The 27090-nt window shown below is 42.1% G+C and overlaps 1 protein-coding gene and 1 pseudogene across 3 annotated transcripts in view; both read right to left on the bottom strand.

The window, feature by feature from the left end:
* The window catches only part of LOC126466320 (uncharacterized), a 597202-nt gene that overhangs the window by 55584 nt on the left and 514528 nt on the right, over positions 1 to 27090 (bottom strand). For all 3 annotated transcript variants that reach the window (XM_050096378.1, XM_050096376.1, XM_050096377.1), the window contains exon 2: positions 3517 to 3658. In XM_050096378.1, coding sequence (XP_049952335.1) covers positions 3517 to 3636 — 120 coding nt within the window. In that variant the 5' untranslated portion in view covers positions 3637 to 3658. The remainder of the gene's footprint in view (positions 1 to 3516; positions 3659 to 27090) is intronic.
* On the bottom strand, positions 6804 to 6921 carry LOC126419834 (5S ribosomal RNA; annotated as a pseudogene).

Raw genomic sequence — 27090 nt, 5'->3', positions numbered from 1 at the left:
GTCCCATAGTGCTCAGAGCCATTTGAACCATTTGCACTCCATGATCCTTAGAAAATAGATGAAACAAAATACCATGATTCTCTTTCAAAGTAATCCGCATAGGTAGAAGACACATTTGTTAAGTTTCATGGAGCTGCAGGTAACTATCTGCCAAGACTTCTTTTTTTTAATCGAAGTATTGATATCACTCTTCTTAGACGTTCAGTATATTGGCAAAAGTCTCTTTTTTGCTATTCTGCTGAAGAGGAAACAGAGGTGTCTATAAGCGACATATCCGGGAGTAAATTGAATCTTTCAGAACCGTTTCATGGAGTTTAGTTGTCACTGTCCTTGGTTAACCTCTTCTACCACAGAGAGAGACACAAAACCGCACGTGGCTCCATCTCTGTCATCCTAAGCTCTGAAACCAACCAATGAGGTCAGCGCTCTGAAATTACATGGCGAAGTAGGGTAGACAACTCAGTTTGTTCTTTACAACGTAATCCAATCACTGATTTTCAAAACAACTAATCTGATGTTCTAGTATTACATCAGTGAATCTCCACCACCGATCCTTTAAAGACTCGAACTTCAATGTATAAAAGTGCTTCAACTGTCTGATTACAAATGACTAAAGATATGACATTAAGCGTCCATGTGGGAAAAGGTTTGTTTAAAGTTTGTTAGAAGTCGCTAAGACCTCTCTTTCTCAAATATTGGATAAATATAGTCTGGGTAATTTGTACTCCGTAAGTTACGCTGCCTAAAGACGTGTGTAGTTTCTAACTGTAACACTTGTCTTATCGTGTCAAATTTTTACTCTGGACGAGTATACCACGACAGCATTTTAATTTTCAAATTCGGTCGATAATTACATGAAATATTGAACATCAAGTTTCTGTTACCCCTGGAAGAAGTTCGATAGGCAACTTGCAGCTGCGAACATATCCTCGGTTAGTCATTCAGTAATATAGTAGATGTGTATCATTATTAGTAACATCGTTTCTGTGAAACAGTCTTACATTGATATACAGTTCGTCACTGAAGTATACATATACCCCCATTTTGTAGCATGGTGCGTACAACCTGGATGCACAGAGGTAGACGTGCAACACTCTGCCTGCGTCCATAACATAAACCAAGGTCTTCAGACAGCTACCGTGCATTGCAAGCGTGATAGATGCAACAGTATTTGTTTACTACAGAAGTCAACATACACTTCCGAGTCTGTCGTTAGTTGCGAGAGAGACGTTGCAGTGGGCATGGTGCAAGTGGTGTTTTGTTGATACAATAGACGTGTATTGCAATACATAATTCGATCGCGTAAAATGGATTCAAAACGAACTGAAATACCAGTGGAGGTGAGGAAAAATATTATTGAGCTCAGTAAAAAGGGCTTCTCACTGTGGAAATTGTTAGGAGGAGCCATGCAAGTGTCCAGAGCGTAATAAGAAATTACAAGGATCAAGGAAGTGTAGAAATCAAAGCTAAATGAGGATGACCACCGAAATTAACTAACACGGGGCGCCGACACATAATTAGAAAAGTCAATACAGATCCCAGAATTACAGCTACGGAGCTGCCATTTGATGTCGCAAATACTAGTGGAAATAAAGTACGAAGACTCCTGCATACTCAGATTTGGAAGTAGAACATCAAGGAAGAAACCGTTCATAAGAAGGGTAAATGAACAGAAGCGCCTAGAATTTGCAACTCTGCGCCGAAATAAAGATTCCACATTTTGGAATACAGAACTTTTCACGGATGAGAGTAACATCTTCCAGTGTGATGGACAGCAAATGATGTAGCGAAACAGGAATGAAAGTTGGGAGAAGAGAAATCTTGTCCCATCAGTGAAGTATGGTGGTGGAAATATTCTTGTGTGGGGTTGCATGTCTGGAGCTGGAGTTGGGAATTTAGTATTTATTGAAGGTATTATGGATAAACGGAAGTATCTCACCATCTTAAAAGAGAATCTGAAGCCATCTGCGGAGAAACTGGGACTAAGAACAGACTGTGTGTTTCAGCAAGCGCACGGCCATTATCGTAAAAGAATGGCTTCTTTACAATGTACCAAAACAGTTGCATTCGCCTTGCCAGCCACCAGATATTAACCCAATTGAGCATCTTTGTGGCGAACTAAAGTGTAGGATAAAAAAATACAACATCAAAAGCAAAGATGATTTAAAAGCAGCCTTAGTGAAAGAGTGGAATAACTTTACACGTGCGTACACGAAAAAAAATGGTGGAATTTATGCGTCGACTTTTGGAATCTGTGATCGAAGCAGAAGGTGGCAATACAAAATATTAAATTGGGCCTGAAAGTAACGAACATCACAGCGTATGTTTACTTTTGTACCTGACCGCTGTTTCAAAAATGGTTCAAATGGCTCTGAGCACTATGGGACTTAACATCTAAGGTCATCAGTCCCCTAGAACTTAGAACTACTTAAACCTAACTAACCTAAGGACATCACACACATCTATGCCCTAGGCAGGATTCGAACCTGCGACCGTAGCGGTCGCGCGGCTCCAGACTGAAGCGCCTAGAACCGCTCGGCCACACCGGCTGGCTTCGTTCTGTCATTGCAACTACAAAAAATGCCTGTTTTTTTCACCAGACGCGTTTCGCTTTATTGAGGTTATGCTTCATCAGTGGTCTGTAATTAAGTTGTTTACGTTTCGATTTGCTTTCAGATCGAAAAACAGTTCGTTAACAATATGTTGGTTTGTACTTATGGTTATTTCCGCTTGATTTCTCGCTTTCTACGGAAAATGCCGTCAGCTGGCACATCATTGATGTTGTTCTTGTTTAGACACCTATAGTTTTAGTCTAAGCGGAAATCACCGCAAGTAAAAACCAATATATTGCTAACGAACCATTTTGCAATCTTACAGCAAGTCAAAATGTAAACAACTTAATTACAGACCACTGATGATGCTTTACATCAATAAAGCGAAACGCATCTGGTGAAAAAAGAGACGCATTTTTTGTAGTTGCAACGGCAGAACAAAAATCCTCTCAAGAATGTAAAGCAATACGGACAATATGGCCACACAAATGAAGAATTTAAAGACATGACTGTAGTTTACTTTTTAGATAGACATACTCTTTACGTGTACGTAAAGTTTCACGCACCTAAGAAAGATAGTCAGGCAAAGATTCCAAATGTGAACCAGCACATCAAAATGTAATTTATTGATCTTCACAAAAAGTATTGCAATAAGTCAGCGTGAGAAATCATGTTATTAATTGTACATCAAAATGTTCAGGAAGAAATTCTCCTATAGTATTACAGTTTTTATAGTACTAAAAGTTAGAGCCGTGCAAGCTTTATGACCGTTGTTAGTATTTTTCCAGACGTTCGCAGGCAAGATACATGAGCATATTGTTAAGGAAGGAAACAAAGTATTGATTTCTTGCGAAGTGAGACTTACCTGCGAGCGTACAACACAGAAATCACAGAACTATTTGTATGCACATCCGCGTAACACTAGCTCCGTCACAGCAGAAGAGGCGCCCGTGCAGAAACGTACCTCTCCGCTCCTGGTGGAAGCAAATGTCCGCTGCTCCGTCTTGCGCACCATGACGACCCGGCTGAGCCCGGAGTGGAAGTCGTGCGCATGCGTAGTGCTCGGCAACATGTTCAGGTCCATAATCCCTGTGTACCGCAAGGACCTGCAACACCAAAACACATCCCAGTCACTTTATGACGCAATCAACGTGACAAATGTGGCATTTACTATGGAACAGAACAGGTGGAAGGCACGATCTCCTCCCTGGAACCCCCCCCCCCCCCTCCCCCTCCATCGGAACTACAGCCAATAGTATGTATGACGACTGGCGTCACTGGAATCCTTACATGCTGAAGAAGCTTGAAATGTGTTTACGTTCTAGCAACACCAGTCCATAGCGTTAAGTTATGTGACAGTAAACTATACAAGGTCTGTTGATAAAATAAAGCAACTTTATTTTTAAACTTTATTGAGACGTAGATACATATTTTTAATTTGACAGATTGTTAGTCCTTGTCCTCCTCAAAGTCCTCACCCCCCCCCCCCCCCGTCCCCCATTCACACACTGATCTCAGTGGTGTTTTCATTACGCGAACCAATCCGGGATAGTCTCATTTGCTTTGATGTTACCAATACTCTGAAAACGGCGTTCTTTCACTACAGATTTTAATTTCGTAAGTAACTAGAAATCACAACGAGTCAAGTCTGGCAATTAAGGAGGCTGCGGCACATCAGTCATCTGACTCCTGTTACCAAACTGACGAACTGACAAATGTGAGTGTGCATGAGCTGTCGCGCCACAACTTTGGTGTCTTTTTTTTTCACGTACCGGCAACCGTTGCAACATAGTTATCGCTGATTTTCCCGCACCAGATCGTCGATTTTATGAACGTGTGAGTTATCAGTTGAACTGGAAGGCCTTCCTGATCAAGAATCACCGCCAACTGACCGACGACCACTTTTAAAACGTGAAAACCATTTGTAACATTGTGTACGACTCAGAGCGTCATTGCCGGCCGGTGTGGCCGAGCGGTTCGGGCGCTTCAGTGTGGAACCGCGCGACCGCTACGGTCGCAGGTTCGAATCCTGCCTCGGGCATGGATGTGTGTGATGTCCTTAGGTTAGTTAGGTTTAAGTAGTTCTAAGTTCTAGGGGACTGATGACCTCAGCTGTTAAGACCCATAGTGCTCAGAGCCACTTTAGAGCGTCATCTCCGTAAGCTTATTTCAAAAGTCGAAACGTTACTGTAAAAATTTTCCCCAGTTTCATGCAAAATTTGACGTTACATCGTTCCTCCACAGAACACAACACTTCAAAAATCGTCGTTAAATGTTGCACTCAAAAAAGCAATATCATGAAAACTAAACGAAATACCATCACTAAGAAAACAGGAGGTTACGAAGGAGGTAATACACAAGGCAGTGCTGCCAACCACATATCACTAAATATATGCGTTGGCGCATAATTTAAAAGTGATTTGTTATTTTCTAAACAGAGCTCTTACATTTTATTACGTTTGGATTGCTTTCAGTAACACAGGGCAACAGAAGCATGACTAAGTTCGGCAGATTTTGTGGTGTAGTTCATGTTTGTGGGAAGGGGTATTCAATGTTCTGCTAGAATACTGTGACTTTCCCCACCCTCCACCCAGCACGTCAATGACCACATTAGAGGGCACGAGATGCAGTACGAAAAGTATAGAGTGTAGCATAAACAGGCACGGGATAAAATTTTACCCGCGTGCTCCATAACTTAATCACAATACTACTTGAGCACGTTATATGTAACTGTACTGCTTGTGACAGCGTACTATACAGTCGTACCTGTTGACAAGACTGTACAACGCTCTCTTCTCCAGTTTGTTAACCCATACTGGAAAACCAGGAGATTGAGGTCAGGCGATCGTGGAGGCGAAGTCACAGACACCTATCCATCTCGAACCATATTGGCGAGCTACATGTTATCTTAACGCCAGAAGAAAATGGTCCGGTACCTCAGCATGTATGTACGAGTATTACATTCCCCAATCATGGGTCGTGGATGAAATTTTAGCTCAAGGAGATGGGTTCTTAATCGAAATGTTTACATTTCAATAACATTTGTACTAAGTATATGGTCCAGTCACACTAATATGACCACCGCCTATGTTCGACGTCAGCATGGAATAACCACTCGCAGGTGGCACCACTAGCATGGAAAGTGCATATAGAGCGCGTCCGGGGTACGAGGAAAAAAAACAGTGCAGTCACCGTCGTTATGCAGGATAGGAGCGATTTTTCTTGCGCCCAAAAAGGCATGATCATCGGCTTCCAGACCAAGAGGGGCAGCATTTCCGAAACGGCTAAGTTCGTAAACTGTGCACGCGGTTAAAGTATACCGTTCATGGCAAAATAGCGCTACCCAAAGATCCAAGACGTAGGTGACTGACGGCTGCGGAGATGCGTACGGGAGAATAGACGTATAATTGTTGAGCAACTGACCACCCAGGTGGACCAACGACACAGCTCAGCGAACGTTGCTGCGTACAGGCCTCCGCAGCTAGTGCCTGGTTCATACGCCCTGATTGGGAACGTAGGCAGCAATCTGCAAGCCAATACCGCAACTGGGCTTCCACTGAGGGACGATAGGTGGCCTTTTCAGATGAATCGCCTTTTACGTTTAATAGGACAGACGGCATTGACGTGTTAAGCTTGGAACGTCTGAAAGCAAACATCCTGCAACAACTGTCGGAATGATCTAGGCCGGAGAGGAGAGTCTTATGGTCTGGGAAATGTTTTCGTGACAGTCCCTGGGTGATCTCGTCATTCTGGAAGGCACGATGGATCAACACGAGTACGCGTCTATCCTTGGGGACCATGTCCATCCCTATATGCAGATTGTTTTTCCTAGGCACAATGGCATCTACTTGCAGGACAATGCAACAAATCACACGGCCTCGCAGTGTACGTGCGTGTTTGGAAAAGCGCCAGGATGAGTTTCCCTTAATCCGCTGTCCGGATTTAAAGCCAGTCGAGACTCTGCGGTCTCACATCGATCGGGCTGTTCGTACCATGAATCCTCAAACGAGAAACCTAGCGCAGCTAGCCACGGAGCTGTCTCTCTCCGTCTGAACAGGCCATGAAGGCCCAACGGTACCGACCGGCCGCCGTGTGATCCTCAGCCCACAGGAGTCACTGGATGCGGATATGGAGGGGCATGTGGTCAACACACCGCTCTCCCGACCGTATGTCAGTTTACGAGACCGGAGCCGCTACTTCTCGGTCAAGTAGCTCCTCAGTTTGTCTCACAAGGGCTGAGTGCACCCCGCTTGACAACAGCGCTCGGCAGACGGGATGGTCACCCATTCAAGTGCTAGCCCAGCCCAACAGCTCTTAACTTCGGTGATCTGACGGGAACCGGTGTTACCACTGCGGCAAGGCCGTTGGCCACGAAGCTGTAGTTGGCATGATAAAATCTTCTCGGGTTGACAGCCGAGTCAATACATGGTTTTCCCGCAACGTTTCAGCAAGTTTCTTACTTGCCATCTTCGCCTGAAGATGGCAAGTAAGAAACTTGCTGAAACGTTGCCGGAAAACGACGCATTGACTTGACTCGGCTGTCAACCCGAAAAGACTTTATCATCGAGATTCGCCGAGAAAGCCTGCATTCTCATGTAGTCGGCTTGGCTCCACCATCTTGTCGGTGTCCTCCACAATCTCGTTGACTCTGCAAACGCTGCCAAAGTAGTTTATTCAGGCTTTTGACAGGTGTCACATTAATGTGACTGGAGAGTGTAGGACAATATTTCCATACAGAACACAGTGGCTACTTGTAACATTACTTAACAAACGGCCTGTTTGGGGACCAAGGCTTAATGGAATGTATTTGTTGGTTGGTTGGTTGGTTTGGGGGATTAAAGGGACCAGACTGCTATGGTCATCGGTCCCTTTTTCCAAAGACAAACAACACCCACAGAGAATAAAAACGAGGAACAGAAGAGATCACAGACGATACAGAACAAGAGAAACTGAGACAAGGACAAGACAAAACGAACTAAAACCACACAGAGTGTGACGGTGGTTGGCCGACCAGAGAAATAAAAAAGGAAAAGCCAACCACTTAGAAACACATTAAAAAAAAATCTGTTGAAAATCATAGGCCAAAGGCCAGAATCAACACAAAACAATAAAATAAAACAGAAACACTCAGATTAAATGATAAAATCCCCCTGCCGAATAAAACGTAAAACTAAGTCAGCCATAGTGGAGTCGTCTGTTAAAAGGGCAGGGAGCGTATCAGGCAGCGCAAATGTCTGCCTGACCACAGCTAAAAGGGGGCAGGCCAACAGAATGTGGGCCACTGTCAAAGCTGCCCCACAGCGACACAGAGGAGGGTCCTCCCGGCGCAGTACATAACTGTGTGTTAGCCGGGAGTGGCCAATGCGGAGCTGACAAAGGACGATGGAGTCCCTGCGGTTGGCTCGCAGGGATGACCGCCACACAGTCGTCGTCTCCTTAATGGCACGGAGTTTATTGGGTGTAATCCGATCGCGCCATTCAGCGTCTCAAAGCGCAAAAACTTTTCGACGGAGGACTGCCCGCAAATCAGTCTCTGGGAGGCCAACATCCAGAGATGGTTTACACGTGGCCTCTTTCGCCAGGCGGTCAACATGTTCATTGCCCGGGATACCGACATGACCGGGGGTCCACACAAAGACCACAGAGCGGCCGCAACGCGCAAGAGTATGCAGGGACTCATGGATAGCCATCACCAGACGAGAACGAGGAAAACACTGGTCGAGAGCTACTTTTACCCATGTTACGCTGTGATGCATCGTTTACTGCAGATACGAGGGGTGCAGAGAAATCGTATGATCAGGTACATGCACAGACAACATTACGCATCACTTACGGATCAGATTACTCTCAGCTCTAATAAAAATTGCTTACTTTTCTCGTTACGGAGACAGTCACGCGCAATGCGTTAGTTGAAGGTAATGCTGAAAACAATTGTCATGGTGAATTTCACGAATAGTTCATAACAGCACTTTCGGGCTGAATGTGAGCTTTACTTTGCCACCATAGTGAGTTCGGACTCGCTCGATTTCATCTGGTTCGTACATACTGTCTCAAGATCTTGCACTTGGAGCACTAAATTTTTGATCATCGGTAGGTGTTTGGTAAACCGTCGACTGGATGCAACCGGGGAAAAAATTCAATACGTACAAGCTGGGGATCATAAAAAAAGATTTATTAGCAAGGAGATCGCTGTTACATCCATCTCAGTCACATAATTTGCGCACTGAGTTTCATTACAATTCTACTCGCTAAAAACATACATCCTCTCTGAATGAGTCTTGCGAACAGGCAGGTGAGTTTTACAATGTACAAGTCGAGAGGGCGTAGCTGTTCACTATACAAATGGTATTTCGATTAAGACATCGTACGCAGCTGGAACATTTAAGCTGAGATGTACGTCTACGTATCTTTCATACCTGTGACAACAATTTCCTGTACTGTTTTATCCGCTACGGAGAGCAGGAAAAAATTATACTCTCTGTATGCCTGCGTACGTGTCCTAGCCAGACTCACGTTGTTCTCATGATTGCAGCAGGAAGTCTAGGACTGAAGCAGGATACAGAAAAGCCTGTCTCGAGTTCCCGGTCTCTAAGTTTACACTACAGGATTTCGCGGCAACATCGCTTTTCTTCCAGTGATTCCTATTTCAGATCACTGAGCGTCTCTGTTAATTTTTCGTGTGGGCTATGCCGACCGCTTGCATTCGTGTCATGGAGTTCCTAAATTCCTTCGTCGTCTGTTACCACTACTATACGATACGGATCTGAAACACAGGAGCAGTACCCTACAATAGGTACACTAGTTTCTAGTAATCAGTTTCCCCAACGAAGTCAGTGATTTTAAAACATAATCCTGCCGACAAATTTAAAGTCTTCCATTCGTCTTCTCTATTAATGTTTTAACGTGTCACTGTCTTCCCTAATGTTAACAAGTGATAGACTGAAGATCTGAACGACTAAGGCTGTAGACTAATTCCTCTTCTTTATGCCCATTCTCTAACATCTATTCAGACACAAAGTGCAACTACAGCTGACGTCGTCTTGTACTAGCTCACAATAATCCAGTGACGTTGTTTTCCTATAGCCATCAGCGATGTCAGTGAACAATCTGAATGTGCTGCTGACGTATCTGATAAGGCTTTTACGTATACTGAGAACATTAACTGTGCTTTTGCACTTCCTTGCGACACACCCAATGTTACGTTCCTTCGCTCAAACACCTGTCATCACAGACTAAGTGCAGGGATCTACATCGACACCTACGTTTATGTTTACATCTGTACTCCGCAAAGTACTGCGAAGTTGATATCAGAGGCTAAGAGGGTATTTCCCACTGAAGAACTTATTAGGGACTTCTTGCCGTTACGTTAGTGTATGGAGCTGGAGAAAAATTATTGCTTGGATGCTTCTCTGTGCGCTGTAATTCATCTTCTCTTTGCGGTCCCTGCGGGACTCCTAGATTTCTCAGTTAATGCTGTTAAGCAGGCTTTTGCGGGATATTAGGCGCTTATTTTCAGGTGGATGAGGAATTTTTAACTCCCAACGGCTGAGAGAGCGGAGGAACCAAAAATCTATAACTGCAAGCGTCTGTACCCAGATTGGGCGGCTTGTGGGCAGCGTCTGTTCCTCATGTTAGAGGCGGCTGTTTCAAGAAAACCTTCTAACGCTAACAACGTTAGTCGTATTCCTGGTAGGTTACGCAAGTAATCTCCCCAACTTTGAAGAATTTCAACAGTTACAATCTTAAGGCTCAAAAATCATGAAAAGTTCAATTTTTACTTTTTTGCGTTTTCTGAATCTGCAGACAATTACCTTTTAATAGATATATAATTTATTCAATTCCGAAGACTACAACTATTTTTAAATTTTTTTTGAAATGTGTTCTACATGGGCGTGACCCACTGTGGCGCTGTTAAACTGCTGTCAAATGGTGCTATTAATAACGTCCGTGTTCATCAGGTACATTTTAGTGATGTGAGATAAAGTACGTGTTGTGGCTAACCTGTGATGGTTCAGTATATATCGCTGGTGTGATTGTCGATTGTTTCATGTTTATTTACTCTGTCGTTATCTCGAAAATATTCGTAATTAATTCTGTTTCTTGAGTCTCTGTTTTGTTGAAGTATAATAATGAGTAAAAGTAAAGTTATTAGAAATCCTCTGAAGGCTTTTAAGAAAAGGAGAAATGTTGGAAAGCCAAAGGTATGTGTTATTACTGTAAACAACATGGTACGAGCGATGCTTGCTTTAGACAAGGAACGTCTTCGGGCTGCAGACAGGGCTGTAAAGAGTCTAGAAATACAAGCAAGAGTAAACAGGAGGAGGAACAAGAGGAAGCTGGAGGAGGAGTTTGCAGAGGATGAAGATAATCCATCCTATGGACCTGGAATGCACTAAAAAGTTAATCCAATCTTTGTCGCTCGATTCCCAAAACTTTTATTTTCTCATACTAATTACATGTTTTCTAAGGATCTTCCAAACATATTTGTTTCAAACCTTCAGTAAATGTTACACAGTACCTTCTGCATAATTTAACACAGCCTTTTTCCAAAAAACTGTATATTTTTGAATATATAAATAAAAATTGCAAAAAAAGTTGTGAATTTTCATTACAATTGAAAAAAAATCGTCTTTAATAACTGAACTAAAATTTTGTAAAATCCCTGCGTTAAGTTGTAGCCCATATTCCAATAAATAATCTGTAAAAAGTTCAACTTCCTACCTCAAATACTTTGTGAGGAAAGATGTAATTTATAAGCGTTATTTTAACATTGCAAGTATAGGGCGTTCCGGAGCCCCTTAACGCATGATGGAAATGTCTTTCAATAACGAAACTACCCCAGGTGGCCAATCCACCGTCGGCAACGACGCAAGCAGACCCATTGATTCTGGGGAGTCTGCAACACTATGCAAATCCAACAAGATTAAACCCAGAAAAATCTTCAACATAGCAACTCTCAACATAAACTCCCTTCTCAAAGTGGGAAAACTTAAGCACCTTACAGACCAGTTACACACGGAAGATATACAAATTGTGGCGCTACAAGAAACTCGCTTCACTGATGAAAACACATTTGAATCAAACAAATTCAGAATATTTAAAGGAAAACCTGGAAAAATTGTAATGAAGAAATGCCCTCAGCTTGGCACAGCTTTTGCTGTAAACACAAAAATTCTGAACTCTGTCGAACATTTTTGGTCAACATCATCGAGAACATCTTTCCTCACTTTTCGATGTTCAAATAAAAATACACATTAATCAATGTTCACGCTCCGACAAATGACAAAAATAATGCTAAAAATAGGGAAGAAACAGATGAATTCTGGGAAAACCTTAAGGATCATATATCAGAAATCCCAGAAAACAATGCAAAAATACTTCTAGGAGATTTTAACGCTCAGATTGGAAAAGAAAAGAAATTCCGCGATATTGTCGGCAACTTTCACGCACACAAACGAACCAACAAAAATGGAGAAAGGTTAATTATGCTCTGTAAGCAGTTTAAACTCAAGCTAATGTCAACACGTTTTAAACATCTTCCCAGAAAACAAAAAACCTGGGTATCTCCGATAAAGAGTATCGGAGAATTTCAAATAGATCACGTTGCCATCTCCTCCAAATGTGAAAAAGAAATATTGAACACACGTGTCCGAAAATCTCTAAAGCTCGACTCCGATCACTATCTCACGAAAATAAAAACTAAACTGATCCCACAAAACAAACAGAAAAGCAGAAACGGTGAATATAGAAACAGAAATAAAATAAATTTTGATCTTACAACCCTGAGAAATTACAACCTTAAGTCCAACTCTAACCTCAAGGATTTTCAGAAAAAACTAAAGACATTCTCCCCTTCACAAAACCTCCAAGAATTTCAGAACAACTTGATTGAGGCAACAGAAACAACCTTTCCAAAAAAGAGCAAACCGAGACACCCGTGGTGGGACAGCAACTGTAATGAAGTTCTGCATGAAAGACTTAAAGCCTGAAAAAAGTGGAACTCACATAAAATTGAAAACAACTTTGATGAATTTAAGCAAGCCAGAAAGAAAGCCTCGAAAACTATTCGCAACACCAAGAGACAATATGAAAAACAACAACTGGACTCAATCGAAGAGAATTTCAAGAAATGCATCACGGCAGCTTGGTACAAAACATTCAACCAGAAACTCCGAGGATACCAGTCCCCTTGCCTAAACCTTATGAGAAATAATAAGACTCTCACCACCAACAATACTGAAAACTGTGAAATCCTGGCTGAATATTTTGAGACACTCCTAAACTGCCAAACACCCATCCAGACTCTCAGTTTTACGCAACCAGAAACATTACCAACACATTCAACACCTCCGACACGAGAGGAAATCAAAAACAGGAAAGCATGTGGAGAAGACACAATTACAGCAGAAATGCTCAAGCTTGGGGGAGAAACATCAGTAGAAGCACTACACAAAGAACTTGAACAAGTATGGGAAACCAAGAAAATCCCAAGTCACTGGAAAACTGCCCTAATTCACCCTTTGTTTAAAAAAGGTGACAAAAGGGATGTTAACAACTATCGTGGAATATCGCTTCTCCCAGTCCCATACAAAATTCTATCAAAAGCCCTGCTCAATCGTGTATCACCAATTATAGAGGGAAAACTTGGAGAATATCAAGCTGGCTTCAGACCAGGAAGATCCTGCGCCAAACAAATTTTTTAACCTCAAAACAACAATGAATTATTTATCTACAAGGAGCAAGAAATATTTCATAACATTAATTGATTTCAAAAAAGCTTATGACTCAATCGATAGGGACACACTCATCAAAACACTTCGAGAATATGAAATAGATGAAACAATAATCACCATAATCAAAGAAACATTAACAAATACAACATCAAAAGTAAAATTCCAAGGAGAAATTTCACGGCATTTCGAGGTCAAAACCGGCGTCAGACAAGGAGATGCGCTGTCCCCGGTACTCTTCAACTGTGTTCTGGATAAAGTCATAGCAGAATGGAGAAAACTCACGCAAAAACATGGAGTTGAGAAAGTCCAAATTGGAGGGAAGTGCTACAAAGCCATTGAAACCAACTGTTTTGCCTTCGCTGACGATCTCGCCTGTTTAGCTTGCACACAAAAAGACACAATAAAACAAATAGAATTACTTAAAGAAACTGTTGGAAAAGCAGGCTTGCAAATTTCATTTGAAAAGACAGAAATCATTACAAATATCAAAAATCCACCAAAGAAAATAACTACGAAATACAGGTATCTAAACATTTTAAATATCTTGGAGAACAAATTCAGCCTGTGGCAAAAGGTCATCCAGCCTGCAGGGCTAGAATACAAAAACTAGAGACAGCAACTCACTACTGCAGACAAATGTATTCAAAAAAAATGTATATCCAAAAACATTAAACTCAGACACTACCAGACTGTCATTAGACCGCAGATACTATACGCATCAGAAACACTGGCAAATTTTACATACGCAGAACAGATAGCAAATCGTGAAAGAAGAATTGTGAGGACAATTCTTGGACACAGGAAAATAACAGATGATCAAGGCAAGCCTGTATACAGACTAAAAAGCAACAAAGAAGTGTATACGAAGTGCAACAAAGAAGTGTATACGAAGTGCAGCAAAATTACAGACGAAATTAGAAAAAGAAGATGCTCCTTTTATGCTCACATCATGAGGATGAACCCGAATAGGCTTACAAAACAAATATTTTCGTACATCGCAAATCTAAAAAATAAAAATTTATGGTTTATCAACACAGAAAGAGATCTAAAAGAAATGGACATAGATCAGGAAACAATATTTAACAGAAACCTTTTTAGAAAAAAACTGAATTCATTCACGGGTTTCGGTGTGAAAATTAAGAAGACTTGTGGAACTAAATGGTCTGAAGAGAGAAAAGCCGCCTTCAGCGCAAGAATGAAAGAAGTGTAAACTGAGAGAAATAAGACTTCCCAGAAGCGCAAGAAATAACTGTTTTCACGGTCTTTAACGGCCAAATTTGTATAATATATATATATAGATAGATAGATAGATAGATAGGGTGAGTCACCTAACGTTACCGCTGGATATATTTCGTAAACCACATCAAATACTGACGAATCGATTCCACAGACCGAACGTGAGGAGAGAGGCTAGTGTAATTGGTTAATACAAACCATAAAAAAATGCATGGAAGTATGTTTAACACAAACCTACTTTTTTTTTAAATGGAACCCTGTTAGTTTTGTTAGCACATCTGAACATTTAAACAAATACGTAATCAGTGCCGTTTGTTGCATTGTAAAATGTGAATTACATCCGGAGATATTGTAACCTAAAGTTGACGCTTGAGTACCACTCCTCCGCTGTTCGATCGTGTGTGTCTGAGAGCACCGAATTACGTATGGATCCAAAGGGAACGGTGATGGACCTTAGGTACAGAAGAGACTGGAAAAGCACATACGTCCACATGCTAACACCTTTTCATTGGTCTTTTTCACTGACGCACATGTACATTACCATGAGGGGTGAGGTAAACGTACACACGTGGTTTCCGTTTTCAATTACGAAGTGGAATAGGGTGTGTGGCGAGATTTGGCGTTACTGGTCTATGACAGCAGACGACCGTGCGAGTCCTTTTTCTAACGGCAGGACATCGCCCGCATCGCCTCTCCGGGTTCGTGAGCATATCGGTTGGATCCTAGACGACTGGAATGAGTTGGTAGGAACTACTGGTAGGGTTCGAGTGAGGCACAGACCCCACGAAGCCATGAACCCAAACTGTCGACAAGGCACTGTGCAAGCTACGAAATTGTGTCGGCTGTGTTTACATAGAACGGACTGGGTCCTCTGGTAAACTAAATCGATCGTTGACTGGAAGTGGTTATGTTCGGTTACTTTGAGACCATTTGCAACCTTTCAACGACGGAATTTTTGTGGATGATGGTGCGCCGTGTCATCAGGTCTTAATTGTTAGCGATTGGTTTGAAGAACATTCTGGACAATTCGAAAGAATGATTTGGTCACCCAGATCGACCATCGAACATTTATGGGTTATAATCAAGAGGTCAGTTCATGCACAGAATCCTGCACCGGCAATACTTTCGAAATTATAGACAGTTACAGAGGCAGCATGGCTCCATATTTCTGCAGGGGCCTTTCCTGTTGAGTCAACGTCACGTAGAGCTACTGCACTAAGAGCCCCATGGCTTCTACAATGAGGTGGGTATTCAATGACAGTAGCAATATAGCACACTGTCTCCCGCTTACATAGCGTTTATAAGTGTCAGTTCACGCATTAAGAAGTAGTGTCTCGTCCTTTTTTCTCTTTATTTGGCCTTCGGCAGTTAACAACCATTTAATCAAGCAAAATATAAGTAACTGACACACACTACAAAACATAAACTGACGACATAATATGAGAGGATAGAAATATAAGTTTAACGAAGGAATTTATAAGCTTGCTGTTGATTTACATGCATGTGAGATTTTTACAATAGGTTTTGGAATTTAAAGTCGAAGACCAACATAACAACACTACGATAAAAAATTATGTTCTGGCACAAAGATAAGTATGCCCGTATACATTTGTCAACGATGTGAAGCATGCTGTGTAAAACTCTACACGGTAGTTTAACAGAGTTAATTGTTCTGACATCACAAATTTAAGAAATTAAACGGAAATGATAGAAACAATAGAAATACAACTTTTCAGTGTCTACATTGAATAATTACAGTTATAAAATTCTTATTAACATGAAACAACAGTTAAAAGGTCCTAGAGCCGCGTAATTACTACAAAGATATCTTGGTAGCTTTTAAAAAATTTTAAAAGTTCTTCAGTATATACGGGATTACTCAATGACAATAGAATGGCAGCACTCGTAGAGAACTCTACTTTCAGACAACGGAAGTGTTGCAGAAACGATTGTCTGTGCCTACCTTATTTTACACATGCAAAGAGGGTGCGATTGATTTCACCCACTGTAGTGTTAGTGCAGACCAAGAACGGAATCAGAGTGATCCCACTGCTGAGAAAAGCATCTGAAAAACTTGGATATCACGCATCTGGATAGGTGAACATCGCGATACCAGGGTCGACGCGGAACAACAGGCTGAACATACGCATAACACAGGGGTGGACGAAAATACGAAAACATTGCGAGAAATGCGAGCTTGAACATAAATGTAGATGCTAGCCAAGTCTGCGTTTTGCTGTGTTTGATACGACCACGAACTGCACCGCAGCGATGTCCTCAGTACTTTGCAAGTGTCAGTTATGGTCAGAACGGTATTCTCTGTAGTTGCAGATGCATTACGTCGGAGCCCGGTGCATTCTAATATGGGCACGTTGTTGGTACATTTATGATGCGTGCTTCTGTAACCAAGATAGCCGCAGTGTTTCGAGAGCCACCATCCTGAAGATCCATAACGCACTTAGGGGGAAGCGAAAAAACTTCATCCGGATCAAAGTGTATGTTGAGTGAACCTGACAGATAGTTCAAATGGCTCTGAGCACTATGGGACTTAACATCGGAGGTCATCAGTCCCCTAGAACTTAGAACTACTTAAACCTAACTAACCTAAGGACATCACACACATCCAAGCCCGAGGCAGGATTCGAACCTGCGACCGTAGCAGTCGCGCGGTTCCGGACTGAAGCGCCTAGAACCGCTCGGCCACCGCAGCCGGCGACAGATAGTTACTGAAGAGAATTGTGACGAAAAATAAGAGGAAGACAGCTGCAAAAGTCATTGCAAAACTGAATGTTACACTCGCGAACCCTGTCAGCATCAAAACAACACGAAGCGAACTCCAGAAGTGGGGAATTTTAGGGTGAGCTGGAATTCCAAAACCACTCATCAGTGATGCATATGTCCAAAATAGGAAAACGTGATGTCCAAGCCACAAAACCTGGAGCAATGGAAGAAAGTTATTTGGTTGCAAGAGTCTTGTTGGACATTGGACCCCAACTTCTCGCCGAGATGACCAGGCGGGAATTCGGTGATGATTCGGGTATCCTTGTCGAGGTAGTCCAAGTGACCCTTGTGATTCTGCAAGATCGCATTACTACCAAGGATCATGTGACTATTTTGGCAGATCAGGTCCATCCCATGGTATAATGTTTGCTCTCCAGTGGAGATCAGGAACCCTGTCATCTTGGAACACTGCATCATCAGCTCCCATCCTCCAGGACTGGTTTTGTGAGCACGAAGATGAAGCGTCGCGTCTCCGTGGCCACCACAGCCACCAAATCTCAATATTATCGGACCTTTGTGATCTACTTTGGAAAAAAGGGTGCCTGATTGCTCCCCACCTCAATTATCGTTACCTGAAGCTGATACTGTTTTGCAGGAAGAATGTTATAGGATTCCGCTGAAAACCATACAGGACATGTATTTCTTCATTTCGAGACCAGTGGCAGATGTTGTGAATGACAACGTGTTTCCCACCCCTTGTTGTGCATGGCAATGCGTTTGTGGTTTTTTTATGTTTTTGTCCACCTCCTGAAGATGTGAGACACACATGTTCCAGTCCTCTCGCCACTGGTGAAGGCGCTTTCGCTGTCTCTCGACGCAGCCAGCTACGGCAGCAGTTGGTGACGAGTACCAAAGCTGACAGACACGTGGCGCGGACTGCCGCATACTGAACGGGCAGATTTAAAGCGTCTGGAGAGATGCCTGCAACAGCCGCGCTAGACACGCCCCCCGCCAATGTTGTTTGTATTGTTGGGCTGGCGGCCTTCCAAACTCGCTTCTGCGATCCCCACTGCGCCATCATCAGCGAAATTGATGCGAACGAACGCGACTTGATTGCACGGGGCTGGTTAAACTGGCGGGAACTAGCTACACCGACAAACTCACAACAGCTGCGCGATTTCCAAGGACTACCGGATGTTTCGCTGTGGCATGTCGCCGATTTTTGGCAAATCGCTAACAATTTCATTTATGAATCATACGTACTGTTGCTCTAGTCAAACGGTGAGACGGTGGTTTTAAAAATATTGCTCAGGTTAAATACAGAGAATGCCAAACAACTGTAGAAACTAAAACTTCCTTTACATATTGCGCTTTTGGTTGTTCAGACTTTCTCTCAGCGCCCCAATGGTCTTCGTCCCATTTTTTGCTAATCATATATCCATAGTGATGAGGGGTTCGTGGGGCGCTCAACTGCGCGGTCATCAGCGCCAGTACAAATTCCCAACCTTTGCTCAGTCCATACTCGCTACTTTCATGAATAATGATGAAATGATGGGGACAATACAAACACCCAGTCATCTAGAGGAAGGTGAAAATCCCTGACCCAGCCGGGAATCGAACCCGGGACCCCGTGTTCGAGAAGCGAGAACGCGACCGCGAGACCACGAGCTGCGGACTGTAGTCCATTGCATCCATTTTATTCTGTAGCACTGTATCATCATCATCATCATCATCATCATCATCTTCTTCTTCTTCTTCTTCTTCTTCTTCTTCTTCTTCTTCTTCTTCTTCTTATCCAGAAATAGATGTTGGCGACCACACGATGCGTCTTTGTTCTATGAAACGCAGTATTTAATATTTGTTCTGCACTTCGTAGTCAGAAGCATTGCCTCATTTGATCGCGATCATCTTCTTCGCCCTTTTCTTATACAGGGTGTCCCAAAAATCGACGAACTTTAGTGTCAGATTCCTTAAACAAAAACAAGGAAGCATACCTCGTAAAGGGCTCTAAAGCGCATGCCTTAAGCAATATGAACACTTATTCGTCTTCGAAACGACGAAAACTTTTCTTCTATTGCATACTCTTTGCTTTCCATATTTTGAGAGGAGATGGTATGCACCCGAACAAGAAAAAAATGCGCTCTAAAATGCATACCTTAAGAGGTATGAGCATTAGTGAAGAGGAACAAGTGTTCATAGCTCTTAAGGTATGCATTGTAGACCCATGTTGCTAGAAGTTTTTTTTTCTTGTTTTGCTCAATATTTCCTCCTCCCAAAAGACGGAAACCAAATACCTTTCGGTAGATAACATCTGTTTCATATTAGTGAAGATGAGCAAATGCTTATATCTCTTAAGGTATGCAATTTAGCGTCCATGGTCACTAGACGCTTTTACTAACTTCTGTATATGGAACTTGTCCCTAAAGTTTGTCGGTGTACTTCTTTTGGGGCACTGTTTTTGATGTTCCGTGTGATATGTCACAGGTATACAGTTTTTCATTCTTTTAAAAGTTGTTAACTGTTTTCTCTGTTCGAGTATTCTTCCCAGTATTTCGTTATTAGTTATTCTTGCTGTCCACGGTATTTTAAGCACTCTGGTAAATCCACATTTCAAAGGCCTCGATCATTCTCGCTGTTATATTTGGTGTCCATCCTTCAGAATCGTACAGAAGTATAGACCAGATGTAGCATCTTACAAATCGAACACTTGTGAGAATTTTCTTAAATTTTATGTAGGAGTTACGGGCGTTCTCTATGCGACGCTTTATTTCCATGTCTGTTCTCCACCGTACCACGTGTACTTGAAGATATCTACTCTTTGTAGTAAGGACGTATACGTAAAGGAGTCGGGTTGTCGCATGACAATCATAAAATTCGTCTTTCTTACGTTAATATTCTGACCTAGATTATTGCAGTGATCTACTATACTGACGAGTTGTTGATCATCTAAATTATCAGCAAAAAATACCGAATCATCAGCATAGCGAATGATGATGTTGAAGTCTCCATTAACCTTTATGTCTTTTTACATACCTCCAAGTGCTTCCTGAAAAATACTCCCAGAGTACAAACTAAATAATATGAGTGACAGAATGCAACCTTGTCGGACTCCTCTACCGATTCTAACCACGTCGGTGACCTCATTATCAAACTTAACCTGTGCTCTTTGATTCCAATATAAATTCTCTGTACATCGGATGTACTTCTGGTCTATACTGAAGTGACAAAAACTATGGAATATCTCCTAATAACGTGTTGGATCTCCTTTTTCCCGGTGCAGTCCACCAACTCGGCGAGGCATGAACGACTCGTTGCAAGTCCCCTGCAGAAATATTTATTCATGCCGCCTTTGGAGCAGTCCATAGTTGCGAAAGTGTTGCCGGCGCAGGATTTTGTGCAGGAACTGACTTCTCGATTATGTCCCAGATATGTTCGTTTGGATTAATATCGGGCGATCTGGGTAGCCAAATTACTTGCTAGAATTGTCCGGGGTGTTCACAAACAGGTGACACAGCGCATTGTCGCTGTTAGGGACATGAAGTAGCGGAATATAATAATTTTGCGTCACGATCGTTCAGCCATGTACACACAACCCACACCATCATGGAGCCACCACCAACTTGCACAGTGCCTTGTTGACAACTTGGTTCCATGGCTCTGAGAGGTCTGGGCCAGACTCGAACTTTACCATCAGCTCTTACCAGCTGAAATCGAAATTCATGTGAACAGGCCGAGGTTTTCCAGTCGTCTAGTCCGACCGACATGGTCACGAGCCCATGAGAGGCGCTGCAGGTGATGTCATGCTGTTAGCAAAGGCAGTCACATCGGTCGTCTGCAGCCATAGCCCATTAACACCAAATTTCGCCGCACAGTCCTAACGGATACGTACGTCGCGCGGCCCACAGTGATTTCTGCGGTTATTTCTCGTAGTATTGCTTGTCTGGTAGCAGTGACAACCCTACGCGAACGCCGCTGCTCCCCGTCGTTAAGTGAAAACCATCGGACACTGCGTGTTCCGTGGTGACAGATAGTGTCGGGTACACTTTTGACATTGTGGATCTCGTGATATTGGACACCCTAACGATTCCCGAAATGGAATGTACCATGCGCCTGGATCCAACTATCATTCGGCGTTCAAGAATTCCCGTCGTGTGGCCATCACCACGTCGGACACCTTTCACACGAATCACCTGGGTACAAATGTCAGCTCCGCCAATGCAATGCACTTCTATATCTTGCGAACGCGGTACTACCGCCATCTGCACAAATAATGCGTATCACTATCCCACGACTTTTGTCACCTCAGTGTATACCAGTTTTTCTGAAAATTTCCGAAAGTTTTATGATTTACTCTATCGAAGGCTTTTTCACAATCAATAAAACAAAGGCCCACATTTTTATCCTGATCATAGCAGTTTTGCACTAGAACTTTTACTGTAACTGTGGCTTCTCTTGTACCTAAACTTTTCCTACATCCGAAATGTGTTTCACCAATGAGTTTCTCGCGTTTTTATAAGCTTTCATGGCTGGCTTTGAGACGTATTTTCAAGGAATGGCTCTGAGCACTATGGGACTTAACAGCTATGGTCATCAGTCCCCTAGAACTTAGAACTACTTAAACCTAAGTAACCTAAGGACATCACACAACACCCAGTCATCACGAGGCAGAGAAAATCCCTGACCCCGCCGGGAATCGAACATGGGAACCTTCAAGGAATGGCTCTCAAGTCTATGATCGTGATATTTTCGCGTAATTTCTTTTTTTGATAAGGGAATAAAAGTTGATACTAGCCACTGGGCATGGTAATCTGTAACGTGTATTTTGTTAAAAAGATAGAGTAAGAATCTGACACCTTCAAGAAGTTACTGGATTCCACTGGAATTTCGTAGGGTACTGTATTCGATACCTTAAAATAAATATCCGTAATTCTGTATTCATTCTTCCGTATATTTTTTTTTTTTTTTTTTTTTGGTTCTTCTGAAAATGTCTTTTCTGGTGTATGTTAAAGATGGAAAGGGAGACCAGTGCTCAACAATCCGTCTACGATGAGTTCATTATAGATGGATCAAATGTCTGCAGATGACAATGAGTGGTAAAGAGACTGGACGTGATCATTTCGCACAAACCATTCCGAAATTCGGGTTAATTTAGGAACATTAAGGAAGGCCTAAATGTGGAAGTTGTATATTGCTACTTCCGAGTGGGAGTCCACTTTCCTGAACATTGAGCCACGTAGCTAGGTTCCTTTTCTTCCTCATGATCTACACCTCTCTTCAAAAGAGTATGAATGTATTTGTAGTTATCATGAGTCCGAAGACTGGCTGGACGCAGCTCTCCACGCCAGTGAATATTATGCAAATATTTGCACATTCTGCATCCTTCATCTATTTGAATCTGATTACTGTACTCAGGTCTCGGTCTGTCTCTATAATTTTTATCCCTCACACTTCTCTTAATTACCAGATTATCAATTCTTTGATGCCTCAGAATGTGTCCTATCAACCTAAGACTTCGTTCTGTCATACTTGTGCCACTCAACTCTTTTCTCCCCAATTTCCTTTAGCACCTCTCTAATAGTCGCTAGATCTGCCCATCTAATCTTCAACAGAAAATACTCTTTGGCACTGGCCCCATATTTACCGTGTATTTATCGCGAATCTCTCGCTCAGCACTAAGTGCCAATCGTCGGAAAAAAAACGCTAAAAGAACTCACCCGCAAAAATTAATAACCAATATCCTTAACATCGATTTGCCGCAAAATTCTTGCGCCTAACCTTTCGAAGATAATAAATTTCCTTTTTACAGAAAAACATCTTTCCACGAATTAGCGCGTATTTAGAAAACATCGTTCGTGGGGAAACTCGGCTTGTCCTCCTCTCGCACGATATCCATCGATTCATGGATGAAGGGCAACAGGCAGATTCCATATTACTAAATTCCCGGAAAGCGTTTGGCATAGTGCCACACTGCAGACTACTAATGGAGGTCAAAGCATGCGGAATAGGTTCTCAGACATATGAGTGGCTCGAAGGCTCCTTGACTAATAAGACCCAGAGTTGTTCATGAAGGCGAGTGTTCAGCAGAGACAAGGGTATGATAGGAACGCTCCTATTTCGTATAAACATAAATGACCTGGCGGACAGCGCGAGCAGCAATCTGCGACTCTTTGTTCATGACGCCGTAGTGTATGGGAAAGTGTCATCGTTGAGTGACTGTCGGAGGATACTGCAAGATTTAGAAAGAATTTATATTTGATATGATGAATGGCAACCTGCTCTAAATGTAGAAAAATGTATGTTAATAGAGATGAATAGGAAAAAAATTCCTGTAATGTCCAAACACAATATAAGTGGTGTGCTGCTCGGCACAGTCAATCTATTTATGCGTAAAGTTGCAAACGATATGATACGGAGCTAGTAGATAACGTCGCTGGTAGGGAAGATGAAAGGTCGCCTTCAATTTATTACAAGAATTCTAGGAAAGTGTAGCATATTTATGAAGGGGACCAGTTATAGAACACAAATTTCTGAGTACTGTTCAAGTGTTTGGGATTCCCACTAGACAGAATTAAAAGATCTTCAGGAAGCATGCTGCTAGATTTGTTATGGCAGGTTCGATCAACATGCGCGTATTCGGGAGGTGCTTCGAGAACGCAAATGGGAATCCGTAGACGAAAGGTGACACTCTTCTCTCGAAAAGCTATTGACAAAATTTAGAAAACCGGCGTTTGTGGCTGACTGCAGAACGATTCTGCTGCCACAGCCGCGCGGGGTTAGCCGAGCGGTCTCAGGCGCTGCAGTCATGGACTGTGCGGCTGGTCCCGACGGAGGTTCGAGTCCTCCCTCGGGCATGGGTGTGTGTGTTTGTCCTTAGGATAATTTAGGTTAAGTAGTGCGTAAGCTTAGGGACTGATGCCCTTAGCAATTAAGTCCCATAAGATTTCGCACACATTTGAACATTTTTGCTGCTACCAACGCATATTTCGCCTAAAGACCGCGAAGACAAGGTAAGAGCTTGTAAGGATGCACACAGACAGTCGTTTTTCCCTCGCTCCATTTGAAAGTGAAACAGTGTCTAGTAGTGGTACAAGGCATCCTCCGCCATGCAACTTATGGTGGCTTGCGGAGTGCGTATGTAGATATAGATTTCAAAACCTTATATTATTTCTAGCAAATCTTTCCTGTGAAAGTATTTATTTGTAGCGTGATCTTGACAGGAAATGAAATGTCAGCTATAAATGTTACAGGCAAGAGGGGAAGAGAAATAACCAAGTAAAATTTCGTTACAATATTTCCATTTTTTAAAAATTCTTTTAATGCGTGCCCTTAATGTAAGTAGTTCTCCTTGTTTCATTCAGCTAAACGATTTGCCTGTTTTCGGATACCAGCTTATACCCTGCTGCCTGTACGTTGTCCAAACGCGATGACTTCAGTCTTGTTCCTCCAAATACCAAGGTTATGGACCACACTATCAACTGGAGCTCGCGAGCGGCTTCCTGAAGATATTTTCCACTGTAAACAATTATTACCGCTTTACCAGCAAAAATATAATCATTATATATTATTTATTAGAATGTAAGTGGTACTTCGTTTTCTTAATTTATAGTCTCCATTTCTGCAGCACATCATCAACATCAAATTTAAACTGTATTTAAGCTCCACTTCCCGTACATCTACATTTTTATTCGATAAAAGGACTGCTTTGCCACTGCTACCTTGTTTCCACTTCTTCTTTGCATGTCATACGGCTGCTTGTCCTGCATCCTACATACCTGGAAACTACTTTTTCCTTTATAATTTCCCTTCCAATTATCATATTCAGCTTGCTTTTCCCCCAGGCTGTCATAATTGCCTTTGTCTTTTTGGTTCAAATGGTTCAAATGGCTCTGAGCACTATGGGACTCAACTGCTGTGGTCATAAGTCCCCTAGAACTTAGAACTACTTAAACCTAACTAACCTAAGGACATCACACACACCCATGCCCGAGGCAGGATTCGAACCTGCGACCGTAGCGGTCCTTTGTCTGTTTAACATTTGTGATTAGACCTTATTGTTCACAACTCTCGTATACTTTTTTCAAACTGCTAATGAGTATCTTCTCATTTTCGGCTAATTATGATGTATCATCAGTAAATCTTACACATCTGATCTTCCTTCCACCAACTACAACTCTTCTTCCTCCTCATCCCTGAAGACAGCCTTTACTTTTTCTCTAAATAATTTAGAAATAACCTCTTCAATTACACTCGAAACCAGACTGGTAACTTACAAACATGTCTCTAACGTTACGTGTATCGGTGTCCTTACATAGCTATGGCAATGCGGCATCTTTACTGACCTTTACGCCTGGTAAGAGTGAAATTATGAAGCAACGAAGTTGTCATGAAACACAAAATAGTGTTGCTTTGCAAGTCAGGTACCTGGGCTCCGGGAAGCTGTTCCAGATACAGTGGCGGCGGTGGACCACATAGAGCCGGAAGTGCCGATAAGCAATCTCTAAGCCCGATATGCGGGGGCAACCAAAGCGGCGAGAGCGGCATCTACCTGCGGTGTGGACTTTATGGCCATACAACGTAAGTGGTACATCCTTCTCCAGCTTCAACAAACAAACTGTTCCCTATTAAAGAAGGACAAGCGTAGGAAAAATACACTTAGTTACAACTATATTGCTTGCTGAGCCAATTCTTTGTGAAATTGTGCGTTACGCTTTGCTGTCCAGCTTTTTTTTTTAATCACCCTTCTGCTGGGTGTACGCAGGCCGCCACGATTTCCTCTCCTGTAACAACCTCTTCATTTCGCGGTAGCACTCACATACGATATCTTTAACTGTTTGTTGTTTATATTCTGACCCTTGTCTTGCCTTTCATATTTTCCCTGTGGAAACAATGCAGGCGACCCCGGATGTCGCAACACATGTCCTATTGCCCTGTCCCTTCCTCGGGTTAGTGTTTCCCAATTATTTCATTCTTCGTCAATTTTCCAGATAATCCCTTCACTTTTCATCTTATCAGTCCACATAATTTTCGCCATCCTCCAGTAAAACCGTATCTCAGACGCTTCGATTCTCCAATTTTGCGATTTTCTCAAAGTCACAGTAAGAGTTATATGTGGTAAGAACTCAAGAACATACTGCAGAAGCCTGTTTAGGGAACTAGGGATACTAACTACTGCTTCCCAATATATTTATTCCTTAATGAAATTTGTCATTAAAAATATATCACTTTTTCAAACCAACAGCTCAGTTCATGGAATCAATACTAGAAATAAGAATAATCTTCACAAGGATTTAAAGTCACTTAGTCTTGTACAAAAAGGTGTGCATTGTTCAGGAACACACATTTTAAATAACTTGCCAGCAGCTATAAAAAGCTTAACAACCAATGAAATTCAGTTTAAGAGAAGCCTAAAGGATTTATTGTGGCCAACTCCTACTCCATTGATGAATTTCTCAGTAGAACCAACTGATTTGTATATATCAAACTTCTTCACAATTTCAGTGCAGTAATGTGTTCATTGTAAATAATGTGTGTGTGTGTGTGTGTGTGTGTGTGTGTGTGTGTGTGTGTGTGTGTGTGTGTGTGTAAGTACAATCTAACTTCTGCACCACTTTAGTGCAGTAATGTGTTCATTGTAAGTAAGTATTATAGTAGTTGCATTGCAGGTTTCTTACCTTATAAATAAATAAAAAACTTTATTATTTTAAATTCAGTGCATTAGTATTTGTAAAATGATTCTTTCATACAGTGTTCATTAAAAAAATGACGATCATTCCACCTGGGACCCGTGGAATTGTACATTAGCTTATTTGTTTGAGTTGTAAATATTGCCATGTATTATTGTTTTTCTG

Source organism: Schistocerca serialis, chromosome 1 (genome assembly GCF_023864345.2).
Source record: "Schistocerca serialis cubense isolate TAMUIC-IGC-003099 chromosome 1, iqSchSeri2.2, whole genome shotgun sequence".
NCBI classification, from domain to species: Eukaryota; Metazoa; Arthropoda; class Insecta; order Orthoptera; family Acrididae; genus Schistocerca; species Schistocerca serialis.
This window is presented reverse-complemented; position numbering and strand designations above follow the sequence as displayed.